The 23,903-nt window shown below is 45.3% G+C and overlaps 1 protein-coding gene across 1 annotated transcript in view; it reads left to right on the forward strand.

Annotated features, from left to right (window-relative positions):
- Positions 1-633: 633 nt before the first annotated feature.
- The window catches only part of LOC121579181 (cytochrome P450 4F3), a gene marked incomplete at its 3' end in the record, with an annotated part of 28,560 nt that continues 5,290 nt past the window's right edge, over positions 634-23,903 (forward strand). Inside the window, 6 exon segments of the mRNA XM_045218294.1 lie at positions 634-711; positions 1,080-1,317; positions 2,218-2,362; positions 8,215-8,268; positions 8,859-8,986; positions 12,415-12,536. Coding sequence (XP_045074229.1) covers positions 1,081-1,317; positions 2,218-2,362; positions 8,215-8,268; positions 8,859-8,986; positions 12,415-12,536 — 686 coding nt within the window.

Raw genomic sequence — 23,903 nt, forward strand, 5'->3', positions numbered from 1 at the left:
AAAGATGCACATGCAGAAAATGGGAAGCATTGAACTACAGACTTTTTATACCATTGGCAGATTTTATATGCACACAAATAAGGTAATTTTGGTTTTGTACACAGTCATACGATGCGTGATATAAAAACAGTCTAATGTTAGGCGAGTACATGGCTATATCTCTACAGATGGTCTGTCTGGTCAAAATCACAACTACACGTCTCTCCACCCTCTGGTGGTATGGATAACATGTCATTATGTCTCCAGAGAAACCTAGATTGAAATAAAGGTTATATTTATCAAATTACTATAGGCGGAATTAAAAATGACCCCAAAAGGAATTTTTCAAAATGTCCACATTGATACAGAAACACTGAAACAATGATTCCGATTTGTTAAGAACAAGTTGATTGACAAAGTCATGAAACATTGGAAGAATTGAGTAAACCACCTTTGATCAAAAATATGCCTCCGGGGTCAAAATGACCACATGGGTGGCAGTGGTTCTCTGCTTTCCAGGCTTCTGACCCAAACAGCACCCTGTTCCGTTTCTAGTGTACTACTTTCGACCAGGGCCCTATGGGTTAACAGCATGTAGGTTCCCTGTTGTGTGTTGAGTCAATCTGTGGCGGAAAGAGATTCAAATAAAGAGATGTTGAAAGGGGGCTAGGGGTGAGACTGTCTCAATGCTTAAGAGGAACTAAACCAAGCCAGTCAGCTCTTCTAAGAGAGGCAAGTATCTGTGTGCGCAGACTACCATCTATAAATAGGTCTACTATATATTTCAGTCTTTGTGCGATGAAGCGAGAAAAGCCATCATACTAAGTTTGTTCAGGGTATTGTTATTCACCAGTTCAGGTGATATAGGATTGTATTCTTGTTGCACCGTATAGGCTGGCTCTACGGTCTATGAGACAGCACATCGTTATATCAGTTGAAATACATTGTGTTAAAAGATCTGCTGTTTCTGTTGACAAAGCGGAACGTCTTTCTATATGTCTCAACCCTTGTTGTGTCTCTACTGTCTGTCATACAGGATGGATAGAATAGGATAGAATAGCTTTATTTGATTTCTGGTTGATGGTGTTGTGTCTGTACAGGATGGCTGTTGTGGATGCAGTGCTGGGTCGTCTGCTAGATGGACTCCTGGGTCTGGGAGGTCTCCTGTCTCCTCTCTGCTCCATCTCTGTTCTCCTCCAGCTCTCTGCTCTGGTTCTCCTCCTCCTCCTGTCCCTCCGTGTCGTCTGTCTGCTGTGGAGCCATGCTCAGTTCACCAGACGTCTCCGGTGCTTCAGTAAGCCGCCCACACACAACTGGCTAATGGGACACCTGGGAGAGGTGACAAAACAGACTCTCTCTCTCTGTGTGTGTGTGTGTGTGCGTGCATGTGTGCGTGCGCGCGTGTGTGTGTGTTTGCGTGTGTGTGTGTGTATGTATGTGTAGACTGAATTAATGGGTGGAATTGACAGGACATTAACCCCTACACTGCTACCTGCATGTTGAGCTGAAAAATAGACCTTTGTTAATAAAGGTGATCCAATATTAATTTTAATTTATGTTGCTCTTGGGAAAGGAAATGTTTTTAATGAATTCAGTGGATGTTTTAAGTCTCAGTGACCACCATTTTGTATTAGGCTGGCGATGCTGACTGTTAGACAGCAGTGCTTTGTTTACAGGAAAAGGTTCTTCCTGTGGTTCACAAGGCTACAGTAAGTGTCCCTTCCACCACAAACACTGAAAACTAAAGCCTGTCTTTTACAACTTCAGTTGTCAAATGTAAAAATAAATACACTGCTAAAGTCTTTATTGGTAACTCATTTCACACCACTATCCCCCCCCCACCCCCAAGCCTGTGGTTATAAAGAAGTAGCTTTGTATCAGTCTTGCAGTTGTTTCTTCAGTGTGTTTGTGACACTAGTGACTGGATATTTCACATGGAGGTTTGGTTTCAGCAATAGTACAGCATGAAACGTTACCTTCAAATTTCACAATTCTGGAGGAACCAGAGGACCCCCCCCCCCTCCCTACTGTTTACCTTCACTGTCTTTGTTTTCCTCATGAAATATACTTGTTTATGTCTATTCATATATTATAAACCACAATGTGTGTGTGTGTGTGTGTGTCTGCATGTGCACGTGAACATGTGTGCATACATGCGTACATGTACGTGTGTGTGCATGTACGTGTGCATGCCTGCCTGCGTGCATGTGTGTGTGTGTGTGTTTGTGTGTGTGTTAGATGCGGAGCACGGAGGAGGGTCTGCAGGCGGTGGATCAGCTGGTAAGAACCTACAGCCACTCCTGCTCCTGGTTTCTGGGGCCCTTCTACTCCCTGGTACGCCTCTTCCACCCTGACTACATCAAGCCTCTGCTGCTGGCGCCAGGTACATACTCCCCCCTCCTGGGTCCTGTTCACTCCCCTCCTCCTGGGTCCTGTTCACTCCCCCCTCCTGGGTCCTGTTCACTCCCCCCCTCCTGGGTCCTGTTCACTCCCCCCATCCTGGGTCCTGTTCCTCCCCCTCCTGGGTCCTGTTCACTCCCCTCCTGGGTCCTGTTCAATCCCCCCTCCTGGGTCCTGTTCACTCCCCCTCCTGGGTCCTGTTCACTCCCCCCTCCTGGGTCCTGTTCACTCCCCCTCCTGGGTCCTGTTCCTCCCCCCTGGGTCCTGTTCCTCCCCCCCTCCTGGGTCCTGTTCACTCCCCCTCCTGGGTCCTGTTCACTCCCCCTCCTGGGTCCTGTTCACTCCCCCTCCTGGGTCCTGTTCACTCCCCCCTCCTGGGTCCTGTTCCCTCCCCCTCCTGGGTCCTGTTCACTCCCCTCCTGGGTCCTGTTCCTCCCCCCTCCTGGGTCCTGTTCACTCCCCCCCTCCTGGGTCCTGTTCCTCCCCCTCCTGGGTCCTGTTCCTCCCCCCTCCTGGGTCCTGTTCACTCCCCCCTCCTGGGTCCTGTTCACTCCCCCTCCTGGGTCCTGTTCACTCCCCCCCCTCCTGGGTCCTGTTCATTGGGGCACCAAGCTGAAGAAAACCAACTGAAACAAGGAGGGACTACCTGGAATTGTCCAAATAAGAAATGCACATTTTCATTTCCCATTGCTAAATGTTTCAAAACGTTTTTAGTTGTGTGCCCTAATGAACAGGACCCTGTATACAGAGGACCACCTCATTTAGTCCATGGGCCAGAGGGACACTTTGGGGTGGCAAAGTCTAACAATGATTTTCAATAAGGTCCATGTCTGTGGGTTATATTTCGGTATGATAACCACTTATCGGAGGTAGCTAAATGTGGTTATCACTGCATGATATGTTATGTTATGCGGCCAGTTGGGTCAACAGGACTGAGGGCATGAAATATAGCTTTGTATTGTCAGGGAACAATCTTCTTATGCTAGCACAATTGATATTTTATTAACTTCATGATACAACACAAATTAAGGTATCAAACAATTGGATTGGTAATGACATGTCTATGGGCCCACCTTGGGGGATCAAAGGTCATACATGTATGCATTTTGTGGTGCATGGAGACGGAGTAGCTTAGTGGTTAAGAGCGTTGTGCCAGTAACCAAAAGGTCGCTGGTTCTAATCCCCGAGCCGACCAGGTGAAAAATCTGTCGATGTGCCCTTGAGCAAGGCACTTAACCCTAATTGCTCCTGTAAGTCGCTCTGGATAAGAGCGTCTGCTAAATGACTAAAAAAAAGAATGGGCAGTATTGGGATGCGCTCTGTTATCACATGGTACCAGATGATAACTACGCCACATTTCACACAGAACCAGGAGACCCATTGGGAAAGTGTTTGAGCAATAAACAGTAGAGTCATCATAGATTTTGTCTATGAGAAGTCCCAGTAGCCTATGTTCAAGATGGCTGCCATTAATTTCAATAGGGAGGAACTGGATTCCGTTTGCATGGCCATAGCTGAATAAATAACTGGTGTATTAAGACCAATAATGGCTTAAAATGTGTGTTACAATGAGGACAACACAAAACGATGGCCCAAGTATGTCAGTTATGTGTCTTTAGCAAAATATTACCAGAATCATGGTAAGAATATGCCCAAAAAGCTGTCAGAATTGCTGAGTTTTGTAACCGTTTCAAATACATTAAAAACACTTACAAAAAGTTTAGAAGCATTCACTGATGTCTGTTAAATTAAAATGATAATTCAATATGATTCTAGAAATTGTGTTAACATCAAGAAACGTGACATGAAGTATTAGCAAAACGGTTCCAGTAATGTTCCAAAACACATCATATAACTGGTCTGGGAGGTATTTGCATCCCTCATTTCTATATTTCAATTTCAAACAATTAAACATGTATCTATTATGTTCCTAAAAGGGGATCTAATGATATACAATATCATGCCAATAATATAACATCTACGTCTTGAATCCTATCATATATACGGTACACTGCATTCCAACGTAACTTTCTAACAAACCCCCTGAAGATGAAGGAATCAACTTACATAGCTGGTGAAGTATTAAAGCCTTAGGTTTACTGCCTTCATAGATGGAAACATAGTATATTGCAGTATAGGACCTACTGAGATATGTATTGGTTAGTGGCTGCTGAGGGTTATCCAAGGCATCAGCAATAGTCCAATTGCTAAAAGATTTTTTCTAATCACCGATTGCATCATTTCAATCAAATTTGTCAGTCAGACACTGAACTCATGGCTACAAAATGCTTATTATCATATCAATATGATCATATTTCATGAAATAACTTGTAAGGTTAGAGAGGATCCTTTTAAGATGGTCATGGACAGAATAGCTTATAATCACCAATGTTTATTTTTAGAGATAATTTGTGTTTACCTTAAATATGAGTTTTTTTTTAACTTGCTGGGACAACTCAACAAATGACAGAGCACACCTTTCATGTTAGCATGCTGAGTATTGCTATACAAGGTGGCAACTATAAAACCAACATGGTAGCATATCTGGATCTCTTGAACTTATTTCCCAGTATGACCAACTTCCCTAAAACAAATATGTTGTTCTGCTATTTGTAACACCGTTATTTCAATGGTGAATCAGCCTAGGTAAATCATCAGATATGACAGCAAAAATGAACCAAATCCAATGGATTTTAAAATGAGATCCATCCCAATAGGATGTTCCATTGTTGTTTGATACAGTCATTTTCAATGAGCATGTGAACATTCCAACTTATCTCCAACATTCTTTGATCAGCCTGTGAACATTTGCATAGACTCACATACAACAAGATATATAAATGTGTGAAAAACGTACAACGCTACTTTTTTGGAGAGGTTATATAATAATTTGATTAGGGGCTTGTGGAGAACAATAGGCAATATGCACAGGCGAGCATGACGTATTTCCGGTTAAATCTCAGGATGGACGTAAACTTCCGGTTATCGTAGAACGCTGTGCTACCGTATGCTAGCGTTGAATGCTTGTCGTCAAAAACATCCGAAACGGTACATTTTCGTCGTTGTTGTTGTTTATCTTAATGTTTATGTTAATGTTTTTACTTGGAATACTTCGTCTTGACTTATAACACGATGACGTGTAAACGCACGAAAGTGTCCTTTCAAAAACGGGATGACAGCTCTTCCAGCCATCACTGCTGTGTGCCGCAATGTACAGTGTCTGCCAGATGCAATTCTTCTGTTAGTTTTTTTTACTTTTCCCAAAGACAGTGAATTACATAAACGGTGGGTGATTAACATTCGACGAGTCAACTTTCTTACAACAAACACACGAGTCTGCAGCCGACACTTTCTAAGTGAAGATGTGATAGGTGTTTTCCGGATGCCCCATAAAATCGGAAAGGGGATTCATCAGAGAAAATGACTTTACCTCAGTCCTCAGCAGTCCAATCCCTGTACCTTTTGCAGAATATCAGTTTGTCCCTGATGTTTTTCCTGGAGAGAAGTGGCTTCTTTGCTGCCTTCTTGACACCAGGCCATCCTCCAAAAGTCTTCGCCTCACTGTGCGTGCAGATGCACTCACACCTGCCTGCTGCCATTCCTGAGCAAGCTCTGCACTGGTGGTGCCCCGATCCTGCAGCTGAATCAACTTTAGGAGACGGTCCTGGCGCTTGCTGGACTTTCTTGGGTGCCCTGAAGCCTTCTTCACAACAATTGAACCTCTCTCCTTGAAGTTCTTGATGATCCGATAAATGGTTGATTTAGGTGCAATCTTACTAGCAGCAATATCCTTGCCTGTGAAGCCCTTTTTGTGCAAAGCAATGATGACGGCACATGTTTCCTTGCAGGTAACCATGGTTAACAGAGGAAGAACAATGATTTCAAGCACCACCCTCCTTTTAAAGCTTCCAGTCTGTTATTCTAACTCAATCAGCATGACAGAGGGATCTCCAGCCTTGTCCTCGTCAACACTCTCACCTGTGTTAACAAGAGAATCACTGACATGATGGCAGCTGGTCCTTTTGTGGCAGGGCTGAAATGCAGTGGAAATGTTTTTGGGGATTAAGTTCATTTTCATGGCAAAGAGGGACTTTGCAATTAATTGTAATTAATCTGATCACTCTTCATGACATTCTGGAGTACAGTGGGGGGAAAAATTTAGTCAGCCACCAATTGTGCAAGTTCTCTCACTTAAAAAGATGAGGCCTGTAATTTTCATCATAGGTACACATCAACTATGACAGACAAAATTAGGGAAAAAAATCCAGAAAATCACATTGTAGGATTTTTAATGAATTTATTTGCAAATTATGGTGGAAAATAAGTATTTGGTCAATAACAAAAGTTTCTCAATACTTTATTATATACCCTTTGTTGGCAATGACACAGGTCAAACGTTTTCTGTAAGTCTTCACAAGGTTTTCACACACTGTTGCTGGTATTTTGGCCCATTCCTCCATGCAGATCTCCTCTAGAGCAGTGATGTTTTGGGGCTGTCGCTGGGCAACACGGACTTTCAACTCCCTCCAAAGATTTTCAATGGGGTTGAGATCTGGAGACTGGCTAGGCCACTCCAGGACCTTGAAATGCTTCTTACGAAGCCACTCCTTCATTGCCCGGGCGGTGTGTTTGGGATCATTGTCATGCTGAAAGACCCAGCCACGTTTCATCTTCAATGCCCTTGCTGATGGAAGGAGGTTTTCACTCAAAATCTCACGATACATGGCCCCATTCATTCTTTCCTTTACATGGATCAGTCGTCCTGGTCCCTTTGCAGAAAAACAGCCCCAAAGCATGATGTTTCCACCCCCATGCTTCACAGTAGGTATGGTGTTCTTTGTCCTCCAAACACGACAATTTGAGTTTTTACCAAAAAGTTATATTTTGGTTTCATCTGACCATATGACATTCTCCCAATCCTCTTCTGGATCATCCAAATGCACTCTAGAAAACTTCAGACGGGCCTGGATATGTACAGGCTTAAGCAGGGGGACACGTCTGCCACTGCAGGATTTGAGTCCCTGGCGGCGTAGTGTGTTACTGATGGTAGGCTTTGTTACTTTGGTCCCAGCTCTCTGCAGGTCATTCACTAGGTCCCCCCGTGTGGTTCTGGGATTTTTGCTCACCGTTCTTGTGATCATTTTGACCCAACGGGGTGAGATCTTGCGTGGAGCCCCAGATCGAGGGAGATTATCAGTGGTCTTGTATGTCTTCCATTTCTAATAATTGCTCCCACAGTTGATTTCTTCAAACCAAGCTGCTTACCTATTGCAGATTCAGTCTTCCCAGACTGGTGCAGGTCTACAATTTTGTTTCTGGTGTCCTTTGACAGCTCTTTGGTCTTGGCCATAGTGGAGTTTGAGTGTGACTGTTTGATGTTGTGGACAGGTGTCTTTTATACTGATAACAAGTTCAAACAGGTGCCATTAATACAGGTAACGAGTGGAGGACAGAGGAGCCTCTTAAAGAAGAAGTTACAGGTCTGTGAGAGCCAGAAATCTTGCTTGTTTGTAGGTGACCAAATACTTATTTTCCACCATAATTTGCAAATAAATTCATAAAAAATCCTACAATGTGATTTTCTGGAGAAAAAAAATCTCAATTTGTCTGTCATAGTTGACGTGTACCTATGATGAAATTTACAGGCCTCTCTCATCTTTTTAAGTGGGAGAACTTGCACAATTGGTGGCTGACTAAATACTTGTTTTCCCCACTGTATATGCAAATTGCATTCATCAAAACTGAGGCAGCAGACTTTGTGAAAATTTGTATTTGTGTCATTCTCAAAACTTTTGACAACAACTGTTTTCCTTCACCATTCGTCCATCCTTGCAGCTTCCATCACAGTCAAAGATGAGCTGTTCTATGGGTTCCTGAGACCATGGCTGGGTAAGAACAAAATATGAACATCTTTCATTTACTGTCCCCAGGATTATTACAGTACTCTTAGATCCTCTGTCCTAGTCACAGTAATATTTCCTATAGTATATACAGTACTTTCAGATCCTCTGTCCTAGTTACAGTAATATTTCCTATACTATATACAGTACTCTCAGATCCTCTGTCCTAGTCACTGTAATATTTCCTATAGTATATACAGTACTCTCAGATCCTCTGACCTAGTCACAGTTACAGTAATATTTCCTATAGTATATACAGTACTCTCAGATCCTCTGACCTAGTCACAGTTACAGTAATATTTCCTATACTATACACAGTACTTTCAGGTCCTCTGTCCTAGTCACAGTAATATTTCCTATAGTATATACAGTGCTCTCAGATACTGTCCTAGTTACAGTAATATTTCCTATAGTATATACAGTACTCTCAGATACTCTGTCCTAGTCACAGTAATATTTCCTATACTATATACAGTACTCTCAGATACTCTGTCCTAGTTACAGTAATATTTCCTATAGTATATACAGTACTCTCAGATCCTCTGTCCTAGTCACAGCTACAGTAATATTGTCCTACAGGACAGAGTCTTCTCCTGAGTAACGGAGAGGACTGGTCTCGTCGCAGACGCCTACTCACTCCTGCCTTCCATTTCGACATCCTCAAGAACTATGTCAAGACCTTTAACCACTCCACCAACATCATGCATGTGAGTCTATGGAGCAACAGCACTGATCGTGTGGGTTCATTTGAGGAACACTCAAGTAAACTCAAGGCATTTGGCCCTTAACATGAAACATGTTAGAGAAACAAGTGGTATAGTGCACAAGTTCTTTTTTTGCACCAGCTTCTCTTTTCTTCTCAACGCCCCTCCGTAATTATTGGGACAGTGAAGCATTTTGGCTTCTTTTGGCTCTATACTTGAAAACTTTGGATCCATATCGGGTGAACCATTTAGAAATTACAGCAGTTTTTTGTACATAGTCCTCCCATTTTAGGGGAGCAAAAGTATTGGGACTAATTCCCTTATATGTGTATTAAAGTAGTCAAAAGTTAAGTATTTAGTCCCATATTCCTAGCACGCAATGACTACATCAAGCTTGTGACTCTACAAACTTGTTGGATGCATTTGCTGTTTGTTTTGGTTGAGTTTCAGATTATTTTGTACCCAATAGAAATTAATGGTAAATAATGTATTGTGTCATTTTGGTGTCACTTTTATTGTAAATAAAAACAATTCTACATGAATGTGGATGCTACCATGATGAAGGATAATCCTGAATGAATCGTGAATAATGATGAGTGAGAAAGTTATACCCCCCCAAAAATGCTAACCTCCCCTGTTATTGTAATGGTGAGAGGTTAGCATGTCTTGGGGATATGATATAAAATGCTAACCTCCCCTGTTATTGTAATGGTGAGAGGTTAGCATGTCTTGGGGGTATGATATAAAATGCTAACCTCCCCTGTTATTGTAATGGTGAGAGGTTAGCATGTCTTGGGGGTATGATATAAAATGCTAACCTCCCCTGTTATTGTAATGGTGAGAGGTTAGCATGTCTTGGGGTATCAAATAAAATAAAATGGTATTTGTCAGATGCGCCGGATACAACAGGTGTAGACCTTACCTTGAAATGCTTACTTACAAGCCCTTAACCAACAATGCAGTTTTAAGAAAATAGGGGGGACAATGCAAATAGTCCGGGTGGCCATTTGATTGATTGTTCAGCAGTCTTATGGCTTGGGGGTAGAAGCTGTTAAGGAGCCTTTTGGACCTAGACTTGGCGCTCCGGTACCGCTTGCTGTGTCGATGTGAATGGGGGCGTGTTTGGCCCTCCGTTTCCTGTAGTCCACGATCATCTCCTTTGTCTTGCTCACATTGAGGGAGAAGTTGTTGTCCTGGCACCACACTGCCAGGTCTCTGACCTCCTCCCTATAGGCTGTCTTATCATTGTTGGTTATCAGGCCTACCACTGTTGTGTCGTCAGGCAAACTTAATGATGGTGTTGGAGTCGTGCTTGGCCACACAGTCGTGGGTGAACAGGGAGTACAGGAGGGGACTAAGCACACACCCCTGAGGGGCCCCCGTGTTGAGGATCAGCGTGGCAGATGTGTTGTTGCCTACCCTTACCACCTGGGGGCGGCCCGTCAGGAAGTCCAGGATCCAGTTGCAGAGGGAGGTGTTTAGTCCCAGGGTCCTTAGCTTAGTGATGAGCTTTGTGGGCACTATGGTGTTGAACGCTGAGCTGTAGTCAATGAAGAGCATTCTCACATAGGTGTTCCTTTTGTCCAGGTGATAGTCATTTAGGCAGGTTACCTTCGCTTTCTTGGGCACAGGGACTATGGCACAGGGACTATGGGTATGATATTTGTGCGTCTGTAACTTTCTCACTGATCAATATTCATGATTAATTCAGGATTATAAACTGGTTGGTTTGAGCTATGAATTCTGATTGGCTAAAAGCCATGGTATATCAGATCGTATACCACGGGTATGACAATACATTTAGTTTTACTGCTCTAATTACGTTGGTAACCAGTTTATAATAGCAATAAGGCTCCTCAGGGGTTTGTGGTATATGGCCAATATACCACGGGTAAGGGCTGTTCTTACACACGGCGCAACGCGGAGTGCCTGGATACAGCCCTTAGCCGTGGTATATTGGTCATATACAACACCCCCTCAGGCTTATTGCTTAATTATCCATCATCATGGTAGCATCCACATTCATGTAGAAGTGTTTAGAAACATGTTCTATTCTTATTTACAATAAAAGTGACCCCAAAATGACACAATACATTATTTACCATTCATTTCTATTGGGCACAAGATAATCCGAAACACAACCAAAATAAATTGTTTAAAAAAAAGTGTAGAGTCACAAGCTTGATGTAGTCATTGCGTGCTATGAATATGGGACCAAATACTACACTTTTTACTACTTTAATACACATATAAGGGAATTAGTCCCAATACTTTTGCTCCCCTACAATGGGAGGACTATGTACAAAAACTGCTGTAATTTCTAAATGGTTCACCCGATATGGATGAAAATACACTCAAATTATAGCTGACAGTCTGCACTTTTAACCTCACGGTCACTGTTTGATTTCAAATGCAAAGTTTTGAAGTATAGAGCCAACGAAGAAAAGATGCTTCACTGTCCCAATAATTACAGAGGGCACTGTATATAAAATACTAGATATTCGAAGACATATCCTTTTAATAGTCCTAGTCTAGTTTAGTTGCACTCGCCAGCACATGCAAATAGACGTTGTTGATAGTAATTATGTATGCGCTAAACGAGCAGTTAGAATGATGTAGTGAAGTAAGCAAATAGCTTACAAATAGCTTGTGAGTAGTTCTCATCTCCCACTCCATCTGTCTTGTCAAGCTTATCTGTCTAATGTAAACAAGTTTTGACACAGTTACAAAAAAAAGGGACATTTAGGGACGTTTACACGTCAACACTTTTGCAATGAGTTTTTCGCTCGTCTCGTTTCCACGTCACTCTTTTTATTTGTGAATGCAAATGATTGTTTTGAAACTTGTTCATTGGATGCAGCATGTGTCAGACAGAGGAGGCTGGTGGGAGGGAGCTAAATCTATTCCATTCCAGCCATTACAATGAGCCCGTCCTCCTATAGCTCCTCCCGCCAGCCTCCCCTGGTGTGAGAATGTAAGAGGTAGTGTGGTGAAGGAGTTAGTCGGAGGACTCATCATGGATAGAACCCGTTTTAGCGTGTACACTGCCATCGAGGGCTTCCACCATTTGAAAGTAGTCCACTTGGTGGGAATTCCTATGGGTTGGGGAGTGATCAGCCAAATATCAGAGCATTGTCTCCTTGTTGCATTGTTTGCAAATGGCTTTAAACTATATCACATGCTATCTAGTGGCCACAATATAATGAATGACACGAGATATGATTCAGGACTCCGGCGCTGCAGGTGTCTGTAAATCACCAATATTAGCTTTATGCTTTTTTTTAAAAACACAAAACAAGAAAATGGACTACTTCAAAATGGAGACAGCCTCAGTGACGCTGCCCGTGCTGTCACAGACACCATAATGGGACAGATACAAAGATGATTCCTCTAACTAACTCCATGGTCTCTCCCCTGCTTGTTGGTGTCAGTCTAAGTGGCGCCGCCTGGTGGCCGAGGGAAAGAGCTGCCAGGACATGTTCAGTCACATCAGCCTGATGACTCTGGACAGTCTGCTCAGATGCACCTTCAGCTACAACAGCAACTGCCAGGAGTGAGTAACCTGTCTTTAATATGACTGATACAGAAGCAGTGAGTAACCTGTCTTTAATATGACTGATACAGAAGCAGTGAGTAACCTGTCTTTAATATGACTGATACAGAAGCAGTGAGTAACCTGTCTTTAATACGACTGATACAGAAGCAGTGAGTAACCTGTCTTTAATATGACTGATACAGAAGCAGTGAGTAACATGTCTTTAATATGACTGATACAGAAGCAGTGAGTAACCTTCTACCTCTGATACTGACTGAGACAAAAGCCCAGTAACCTTCTACCTCCGATACTGACTGAGGCAAGAGCCCAGTAACCTTCTACCTCCGATACTGACTGAGGCAAGAGCCCAGTAACCTTCTACCTCCGATACTGACTGAGGCAAGAGCCCAGTAACCTTCTACCTCCGATACTGACTGAGACAAGAGCCCAGTAACCTTCTACCTCCGATACTGACTGAGGCAAGAGCCCAGTAACCTTCTACCTCTGATACTGACTGAGGCAAGAGCCCAGTAACCTTCTACCTCTGATACTGACTGAGGCAAGAGCCCAGTAACCTTCTACCTCTGATACTGACTGAGGAAAGAGCCCATCTCACTACACGTATATTCTATAAGATCAGAGTAGCCATACAGGCTATAATATCAGTGATATCTACTGTATTGTGGAAAGACGACCAGAAGTGACCTCAAGGACAGATTCTTTCCATCTGTTGTGTGTTGTATGTTGCAGCATTTTGGACCAGTCTCTCTTAGCAGGGCAAATTCATTTGTTTAACCGAATTGGTTTATAGAGCTAATCCGGAAATACAACTGTTTAGTACATCAGATAAGCAAATCACCTCTTTCACTGTACTCTACCATCCCTCCTCTATCCAACTCTAATGTCTCATTACTCCCCTCTACCCTCCCTCCTCTATCCAACTCTAATGTCTCATTACTCCCCTCTACCCTCCTCCTCTATCCAACTCTAATGTCTCATTACTCCCTCTACCCTCCCTCCTCTATCCAACTCTAATGTCTCATTACTCCCTCTACCCTCCTCCTCTATCCAACTCTAATGTCTCATTACTCCCTCTACCCTCCCTCCTCTATCCAACTCTAATGTCTCATTACCCCTCTACCCTCCCTCCTCTATCCAACTCTAATGTCTCATTACTCCCCTCTACCCTCCCTCCTCTATCCAACTCTAATGTCTCATTACTCCCTCTACCCTCCCTCCTCTATCCAACTCTAATGTCTCATTACTCCCTCTACCCTCCCTCCTCTATCCAACTCTAATGTCTCATTACTTCCTCTACCCTCCCTACTCTATCCAACTCTAATGTCTCATTACTCCCCTCTACCCTCCCTCCTCTATCCAACTCTAATGTCTCATTACTCCCTCTACCCTCCCTCCTCTATCCAACTCTAATGTCTCATTACTCCTCTACCCTCCCTCCTCTATCCAACTCTAATGTCTCATTACTCCCCTCTACCCTCCTCCTCTATCCAACTCTAATGTCTCATTACTCCCTCTACCCTCCCTCCTCTATCCAACTCTAATGTCTCATTACTCCCTCTACCCTCCCTCCTCTATCCAACTCTAATGTCTCATTACTCCCCTCTACCCTCCCTCCTCTATCCAACTCTAATGTCTCATTACTCCCCTCTACCCTCCCTCCTCTATCCAGCTCTAATGTCTCATTACTCCCCTCTACCCTCCCTCCTCTATCCAACTCTAATGTCTCATTTCTCCCTCTACCTCCTCCTCTATCCAACTCTAATGTCTCATTACTCCCTCTACCCTCCCTCCTCTATCAACTCTAATGTCTCATTACTCCTCTACCCTCCTCCTCTATCCAACTCTAATGTCTCATTACTCCTCTACCCTCCCTCCTCTATCCAACTCTAATGTCTCATTACTCCCTCTACCCTCCCTCCTCTATCCAACTCTAATGTCTCATTACTCCTCTACCCTCCCTCCTCTATCCAACTCTAATGTCTCATTACTCCCTCTACCCTCCCTCCTCTATCCAACTCTAATGTCTCATTACTCCCTCTACCCTCCCTCCTCTATCCAACTCTAATGTCTCATTACTTCCCTCTACCCCCTCCCTCCTCTATCCAACTCTAATGTCTCATTACTCCCCTCTACCCTCCCTCCTCTATCCAACTCTAATGTCTCATTACTCCCTCTACCCTCCCTCCTCTATCCAACTCTAATGTCTCATTACTCCCTCTACCCTCCCTCCTCTATCCAACTCTAATGTCTCATTACTCCCTCTACCCTCCCTCCTCTATCAACTCTAATGTCTCATTACTCCCCTCTATCCCTCCTCCTCTATCCAACTCTAATGTCTCATTACTCCCTCTACCCTCCTCCTCTATCCAACTCTAATGTCTCATTGCTCCCTCTACCCTCCCTCCTCTATCCAACTCTAATGTCTCATTACTCCCTCTACCCTCCCTCCTCTATCCAACTCTAATGTCTCATTACTCCCCTCTACCCTCCCTCCTCTATCCAGCTCTAATGTCTCATTACTCCCCTCTACTCCTCCTCCTCTATCCAACTCTAATGTCTCATTACTCCTCTCTACCCTCCCTCCTCTATCCAACTCTAATGTCTCATTACTCCCTCTACCCTCCCTCCTCTATCCAACTCTAATGTCTCATTACTCCCTCTACCCTCCCTCCTCTATCCAACTCTAATGTCTCATTACTCCCCTCTACCCTCCCTCCTCTATCCAACTCTAATGTCTCATTACTCCCTCTACCCTCCCTCCTCTATCCAACTCTAATGTCTCATTACTCCCCTCTACCCTCCCTCCTCTATCCAACTCTAATGTCTCATTACTCCCTCTACCCTCCCTCCTCTATCCAACTCTAATGTCTCATTACTCCCCCTCTACCCTCCTCCTCTATCCAACTCTAATGTCTCATTACTCCCTCTACCCTCCTCCTCTATCCAACTCTAATGTCTCATTACTCCCCTCTACCCTCCCTCCTCTATCCAACTCTAATGTCTCATTACTCCCTCTACCCTCCCTCCTCTATCCAACTCTAATGTCTCATTACTCCCTCTACCCTCCCTCCTCTATCCAACTCTAATGTCTGCATTACTCCCCTCTACCCTCCCTCCTCTATCCAACTCTAATGTCTCATTACTCCCTCTACCCTCCCTCCTCTATCCAACTCTAATGTCTCATTACTCCTTTTGCTCTACCCTCCCTCCTCTATCCAACTCTAATGTCTCATTACTCCCTCTACCCTCCTCCTCTATCCAACTCTAATGTCTCATTACTCCCTCTACCCTCCCTCCTCTATCCAACTCTAATGTCTCATTACTCCCTCTCTACCCTCCCTCCTCTATCCAACTCTAATGTCTCATTACTCCCTCTACCCTCCCTCCTCTATCCAACTCTAATGTCTCATTACTCCCTCTACCCTCCCTCCTCTATCCAACTCTAATGTCTCATTACTCCCCTCTACCCTCCCTCCTCTATCCAACTCTAATGTCTCATTACTCCCTCTACCCTCCCTCCTCTATCCAACTCTAATGTCTCATTACTCCTCTACCCTCCCTCCTCTATCCAACTCTAATGTCTCATTACTCCTCTACCCTCCCTCCTCTATCCAACTCTAATGTCTCATTACTCCCCTCTACCCTCCCTCCTCTATCCAACTCTAATGTCTCATTACTCCCTCTACCCTCCTCCTCTATCCAACTCTAATGTCTCATTACTCCCCTCTACCCTCCCTCCTCTATCCAACTCTAATGTCTCATTACTCCCTCTACCCTCCTCCTCTATCCAACTCTAATGTCTCATTACTCCCTCTACCCTCCCTCCTCTATCCAACTCTAATGTCTCATTACTCCCTCTACCCTCCCTCCTCTATCCAACTCTAATGTCTCATTACTCCCTCTACCCTCCCTCCTCTATCCAACTCTAATGTCTCATTACTCCCTCTACCCTCCCTCCTCTATCCAACTCTAATGTCTCATTACTCCCTCTACCCTCCCTCCTCTATCCAGCTCTAATGTCTCATTACTCCCCTCTACCCTCCCTCCTCTATCCAACTCTAATGTCTCATTACTCCCTCTACCCTCCTCCTCTATCCAACTCTAATGTCTCATTACTCCCTCTACCCTCCCTCCTCTATCCAACTCTAATGTCTCATTACTCCCTCTACCCTCCCTCCTCTATCCAACTCCTAATGTCTCATTACTCCCTCTACCCTCCTCCTCTATCCAACTGTCTCTAATGTCTCATTACTCCCTCTACCCTCCCTCCTCTATCCAACTCTAATGTCTCATTACTCCTCTACCCTCCTCCTCTATCCAACTCTAATGTCTCATTACTCCCTCTACCCTCCCTCCTCTATCCAACTCTAATGTCTCATTACTCTCTCTACCCTCCCTCCTCTATCCAACTCTAATGTCTCATTACTCCCTCTACCCTCCTCCTCTATCCAACTCTAATGTCTCATTACTCCCTCTACCCTCCTCCTCTATCCAACTCTAATGTCTCATTACTGCTCCTCTACCCTCCTCCTCTATCAACTCTAATGTCTCATTACTCCCTCTACCCTCCCTCCTCTATCCAACTCTAATGTCTCATTACAACCCTCTACCCTCCCTCCTCTATCCAACTCTAATGTCTCATTACTCCCCTCTACCCTCCCTCCTCTATCCAACTCTAATGTCTCATTACTCCCCTCTACCCTCCCTCCTCTATCCAACTCTAATGTCTCATTACTCCCCTCTACCCTCCCTCCTCTATCCAACTCTAATGTCTCATTACTCCCTCTACCCTCCCTCCTCTATCCAACTCTAATGTCTCATTTACTCCTCTACCCTCCCTCCTCTATCCAACTCCTAATGTCTCATTACTCCCTCTACCCTCCCTCCTCTATCCAACTCTAATGTCTCATTACTCCCTCTACCCTCCTCCTCTATCCAACTCTAATGTCTCATTACTCCCCTCTACCCTCCCTCCTCTATCCAACTCTAATGTCTCATTACTCCCTCTACCCTCCCTCCTCTATCAACTCTAATGTTCTCATTACTCCCTCTACCCTCCCTCCTCTATCCAACTCTAATGTCTCATTGCTCCCTCTACCCTCCCTCCTCTATCCAACTCTAATGTCTCATTACTCCCTCTACCCTCCCTCCTCTATCCAACTCTAATGTCTCATTGCTCCCTCTACCCTCCCTCCTCTATCCAACTCTAATGTCTCATTACTCCTCTACCCTCCCTCCTCTATCCAACTCTAATGTCTCATTACTCCCCTCTACCCTCCCTCCTCTATCCAACTCTAATGTCTCATTACTCCCCTCTACCCTCCCTCCTCTATCCAACTCTAATGTCTCATTACTCCTCTCTACCCTCCCTCCTCTATCCAACTCTAATGTCTCATTGCTCCCTCTACCCTCCTCCTCTATCCAACTCTAATGTCTCATTACTCCCTCTACCCTCCCTCCTCTATCAACTCTAATGTCTCATTACTCCCCTCTACCCTCCCTCCTCTATCCAACTCTAATGTCTCATTACTCCCTCTACCCTCCCTCCTCTATCAACTCTAATGTCTCATTACTCCCTCTACCCTCCTCCTCTATCCAACTCTAATGTCTCATTACTCCCTCTACCCTCCCTCCTCTATCCAACTCTAATGTCTCATTACTCCCTCTACCCTCCCTCCTCTATCCAGCTCTAATGTCTCATTACTCCCCTCTACCCTCCCTCCTCTATCCCAACTCCTAATGTCTCATTACTCCCTCTACCCTCCCTCCTCTATTCAACTCTAATGTCTCATTACTCCCTCTACCCTCCCTCCTCTATCCAACTCTAATGTCTCATTACTCCCTCTACCCTCCCTCCTCTATCCAACTCTAATGTCTCATTCTCCTCTACCCTCCCTCCTCTATCCAACTCTAATGTCTCATTACTCCCCTCTACCTCCTCCTCTATCAACTCTAATGTCTCATTACTCCCCTCTACCCTCCCTCCTCTATCCAACTCTAATGTCTCTTCATTATCTCTACCCTCCTCCTCTATCCAACTCTAATGTCTCATTATCTCCCCTCTACCTCCCTCCTCTATCCAACTCTAATGTCTCATTGCTCCCCTCTACCCTCCCTCCTCTATCCAACTCTAATGTCTCATTACTCCCCTCTACCCTCCCTCCTCTATCTCAACTCTATTGTCTCATTACTTCCCTCTACCCTCCCTCCTCTATCCAGCTCTAATGTCTCATTACTCCCTCTACCCTCCCTCCTCTATCCAACTCTAATGTCTCATTACTCCCCTCTACCCTCCCTCCTCTATCCAACTCTAATGTCTCATTACTCCCTCTACCCTCCCCTCCTCTATCCAACTCTAATATCTCATTACTCCCTCTACCCTCCTCCCTCTATCAGCTCTAATGTCTCATTGCTCCCTCTACCCTCCCTCCTCTATCCAACTCTAATGTCTCATTACTCCCTCTACCCTCCCTCCTCTATCAGCTCTAATGTCTCATTGCTCCTCTACCCTCCCTCCTCTATCCAACTCTAATGTCTCATTACTCCCTCTACCCTCCCTCCTCTATCAACTCTAATGTCTCATTGCTCCCCTCTACCCTCCCTCCTCTATCCAACTCTAATGTCTCATTACTCCCCTCTACCCTCCTCCTCTATCCAGCTCTAATGTCTCATTGCTCCCCTCTACCCTCCCTCCTCTATCCAACTCTAATGTCTCATTGCTCCCTCTACCACTCCCTCCTCTATCAACTCTAATGTCTCATTACTCCCTCTACCCTCCCTCCTCTATCCAGCTCTAATGTCTCATTACTCCCCTCTACCCTCCCTCCTCTATCCAGCTCTAATGTCTCATTGCTCCCCTCTACCCTCCCTCCTCTATAGCTCTAATGTCTCATTGCTCCCTCTACCCTCCCTCCCTCTATCCAACTCCTAATGTCTCATTGCTCCCCTCTACCCTCCCTCCTCTATCCAACTCTAATGTCTCATTACTCCCTCTACCCTCCCTCCTCTATCCAACTCTAATGTCTCATTACCCTCTACCCTCCCTCCTCTATCCAACTCTATGTCTCATTACTCCCTCTACCCTCCCTCCTCTATCCAACTCTAATGTCTCATTGCTCCCCTCTACTCCTCCCTCCTCTATCCAACTCTAATGTCTCATTACTCCCTCTACCCTCCCTCCTCTATCCAACTCTAATGTCTCATTACTCCCTCTACCTCCCTCCTCTATCCAACTCTAATGTCTCATTATCCCTCTACCCTCCCTCCTCTATCCAACTCTAATGTCTCATTACTCCCCTCTACCCTCCCTCCTCTATCCAGCTCTAATGTCTCATTACTCCCCTCTACCCTCCCTCCTCTATCCAACTCTAATGTCTCATTACTCCCCTCTACCCTCCCTCCTCTATCCAACTCTAATGTCTCATTACTCCCTCTACCCTCCCTCCTCTATCCAACTCTAATGTCTCATTACTCCCCTCTACCCTCCCTCCTCTATCCAACTCTAATGTCTCATTACTCCCTCTACCCTCCCTCCTCTATCCAACTCTAATGTCTCATTATCCCCTCTATCCCTCCCTCCTCTATCCAACTCTAATGTCTCATTACTCCCTCTACCCTCCCTCCTCTATCCAACTCTAATGTCTCATTACTCCCCTCTACCCTCCCTCCTCTATCCAGCTCTAATGTCTCATTGCTCCCTCTCCCTCCCTCCTCTATCCAACTCTAATGTCTCATTGCTCCCTCTACCCTCCCTCCTCTATCCAACTCTAATGTCTCATTACTCCCTCTACCCTCCCTCACTCTATCCAACTCTAATGTCTCATTACTCCCTCTACCCTCCTCCTCTATCCAACTCTATTGTCTCATTGTCCCTCTCCATCCTCATCTATCCAGCTCTAATGTCTCATTGCTCCTCTACCCTCCCATCACTCTATCCAGCTCTAATGTCTCATTACTCCCTCTACCCTCCCTCCTCTATCCAACTCTAATGTCTCATTACTCCCCTCTACCCTCCCTCCTCTATCCAGCTCTAATGTCTCATTACTCCCTCTACCCTCCCTCCTCTATCCAGCTCTAATGTCTCATTACTCCCTCTACCCTCCCTCCTCTATCAGCTCTAATGTCTCATTTGCTCCCTCTGCCACTCCCTCCTCTATCCAACTCTAATGTCTCATTACTCCCTCTACCCTCCTCCTCTATCCAACTCTAATGTCTCATTGCTCCCTCTACCCTCCCTCCTCTATCCAACTCTAATGTCTCATTACTCCCTCTACCTCCCTCCTCTATCCAGCTCCTAATGTCTCATTACTCCCTCTACCCTCCCTCCTCTATCCAACTCTAATGTCTCATTACTCCCTCTACCCTCCCTCCTCTATCCAGCTCTAATGTCTCTTACTCTCTACCCTCCTCCTCTATCCAACTCTAATGTCTCATTACTCCTCTACCCTCCCTCCTCTATCAGCTCTAATGTCTCATTACTCCCTCTACCCTCCCTCTCTATCCAGCTCTAATGTCTCATTGCTCCCTCTACCCTCCCTCCTCTATCCAACTCTAATGTCTCATTACTCCCCTCTACCCTCCTCCTCTATCCGGCTCTGTTGTCCGTTGCTCCCTCTACCCTCCCTCCTCTATCCAGCTCTAATGTCTCATTGCTCCCTCTCTACGCCACTCTCCTCTATCACCAGCTCTATTGTCTCATTGCTCCCCTCTGCCCTCCATCACTCTATCCAGCTCTAGTGTCTCAATTGCTCCCTCTGCCCTCCCTCCTCTATCCAGTCTCTAGTGTCTCATTGCTCCTCTACTCCCTCCTCTATCCAGCTCTAATGTCTCATTGCTCCCCTCTACCCTCCCTCACTCTATCCAGCTCTAATGTCTCATTACTCCCTCTACCCTCCCTCCTCTATCCAGCTCTAATGTCTCATTACTCCCTCTCCTCCCTCCTCTATCAGCTCTAATGTCTCATTACTCCCTCTACCCTCCTCCTCTATCCAACTCTAATGTCTCATTACTCCCCTCTACCCTCCTCCTCTATCCAACTCTAATGTCTCATTACTCCCCTCTACCCTCCCTCCTCTATCCAACTCTAATGTCTCATTACTCCTCCTCTACCTCTCCCTCCTCTATCCAACTCTAATGTCTCATTACTCCTCTACCCTCCCTCCTCTATCCAACTCTAATGTCTCATTACTCCCCTCTACCCTCCCTCCTCTATCCAACTCTAATGTCTCATTGCTCCCTCTACCCTCCCTCCTCTATCCAACTCTAATGTCTCATTACTCCCTCTACCCTCCCTCCTCTATCCAGCTCTAATGTCTCATTACTCCCCTCTACCCTCCCTCCTCTATCCAACTCTAATGTCTCATTATCTCCCTCTACCCTCCTCCTCTATCCAACTCTAATGTCTCATTACTCCCTCTACCCTCCCTCCTCTATCAGCTCTATTGTCTCATTACTCCCTCTACCCTCCCCTCCTCTATCCAGCTCTAATGTCTCATTGCTCCCTCTACCTCCCTCCTCTATCAACTCTAATGTCTCATTACTCCCTCTACCCTCCCTCCTCTATCCAGCTCTAATGTCTCATTACTCCCTCTACCCTCCTCCTCTATCCAGCTCTAATGTCTCATTGCTCCCTCTACCCTCCCTCCTCTATCCAACTCTAATGTCTCATTACTCCTCCTCTACCCTCCCTCCTCTATCCAGCTCTAATGTCTCATTACTCCCTCTACCCTCCCTCCTCTATCCAGCTCTAATGTCTCATTGCTCCCTCTACCCTCCCTCCTCTATCTAACTCTAATGTCTCATTGCTCCCTCTACCCTCCCTCCTCTATCAGCTCTAGTGTCTCATTTGCTCCCTCTTGCCTCTCTCTATCCAGCTCTAATGTCTCATTACTCCCTCTACCCTCCTCCTCTATCAACTCTAATGTCTCATTTCCTCTACCCTCCTCCTCTATCAGCTCTAATGTCTCATTACTCCCTCTACCCTCCCTCTCTATCAACTCTAATGTCTCATTACTCCTCTCTACCCTCCCTCCTCTATCCAACTCTAATGTCTCATTACTCCCTCTAAATCCTCCTCTATCCAACTCTAATGTCTCATTGCTCCCTCTACCCTCCTCCTCTATCCAACTCTAATGTCTCATTACTCCCCTCTACCCTCCCTCCTCTATCCAACTCTAATGTCTCATTACTCCCTCTACCCTCCCTCCTCTATCCAGCTCTAATGTCTCATTACTCCCTCTACCCTCCCTCCTCTATCCAACTCTAATGTCTCATTTGCTCCCTCTACCCTCCCTCCTCTATCCAGCTCTAATGTCTCATTACTCCCCTCTACCCTCCTCCTCTATCCAACTCTAATGTCTCTCATTACTCCCTCTACCATCCCTCTCTATCCAACTCTAATGTCTCATTATCCTCTACCCTCCCTCCTCTATCCAACTCTAATGTCTCATTGCTCCCTCTACCCTCCCTCCTCTATCCAGCTCTAATGTCTCATTACTCCCTCTACCCTCCCTCACTCTATCCAGCTCTAATGTCTCATTGCTCCCTCTACCCTCCCTCCTCTATCCAGCTCTAATGTCTCATTGCTCCCTCTGCCATCCCTCCTCTATCCAACTCTAATGTCTCATTATCCCTCTACCCTCCTCCTCTATCAAGCTCTAATGTCTCATTGCTCCCTCTAGCCTCCCTCCTCTATCCAACTCTATTGTCTCATTACTCCCTCTTCCTCCTCTATCAGCTCTAATGTCTCATTGCTCCCTCTACCCTCCATCCTCTATCCAACTCTAATGTCTCATTTACTCCTCTACCCTCCCTCCTCTATCCAACTCTAATGTCTCATTACTCCCTCTACCCTCCCTCCTCTATCCAGCTCTAATGTCTCATTGCTCCCTCTACCCTCCTCCTCTATCCAGCTCTAATGTCTCATTACTCCCTCTACCCTCCCTCCTCTATCCAGCTCTTGTCTCATTACTCCCTCTACCCTCCCTCCTCTATCCAGCTCTAATGTCTCATTACTCCTCTACCCTCCCTCCTCTATCCAGCTCTAATGTCTCATTACTCCCCTCTACCCTCCCTCCTCTATCCAACTCTAATGTTCATTACTCCCTCTACCCTCCCTCCTCTATCCAACTCTAATGTCTCATTACTCCCTCTACCCTCCCTCCTCTATCCAGCTCTAATGTCTCATTACTCCCTCTACCCTCCCTCCTCTATCCAACTCTAATGTCTCATTACTCCCTCTACCCTCCCTCCTCTATCCAGCTCTAATGTCTCATTACTCCCTCTACCCTCCCTCCTCTATCCAACTCTAATGTCTCATTGCTCCCCTCTACCCTCCCTCCTCTATCCAGCTCTAATGTCTCATTG

Source organism: Coregonus clupeaformis, unplaced genomic scaffold, assembly GCF_020615455.1.
Source record: "Coregonus clupeaformis isolate EN_2021a unplaced genomic scaffold, ASM2061545v1 scaf1487, whole genome shotgun sequence".
Classification (NCBI taxonomy): domain Eukaryota; kingdom Metazoa; phylum Chordata; class Actinopteri; order Salmoniformes; family Salmonidae; genus Coregonus; species Coregonus clupeaformis.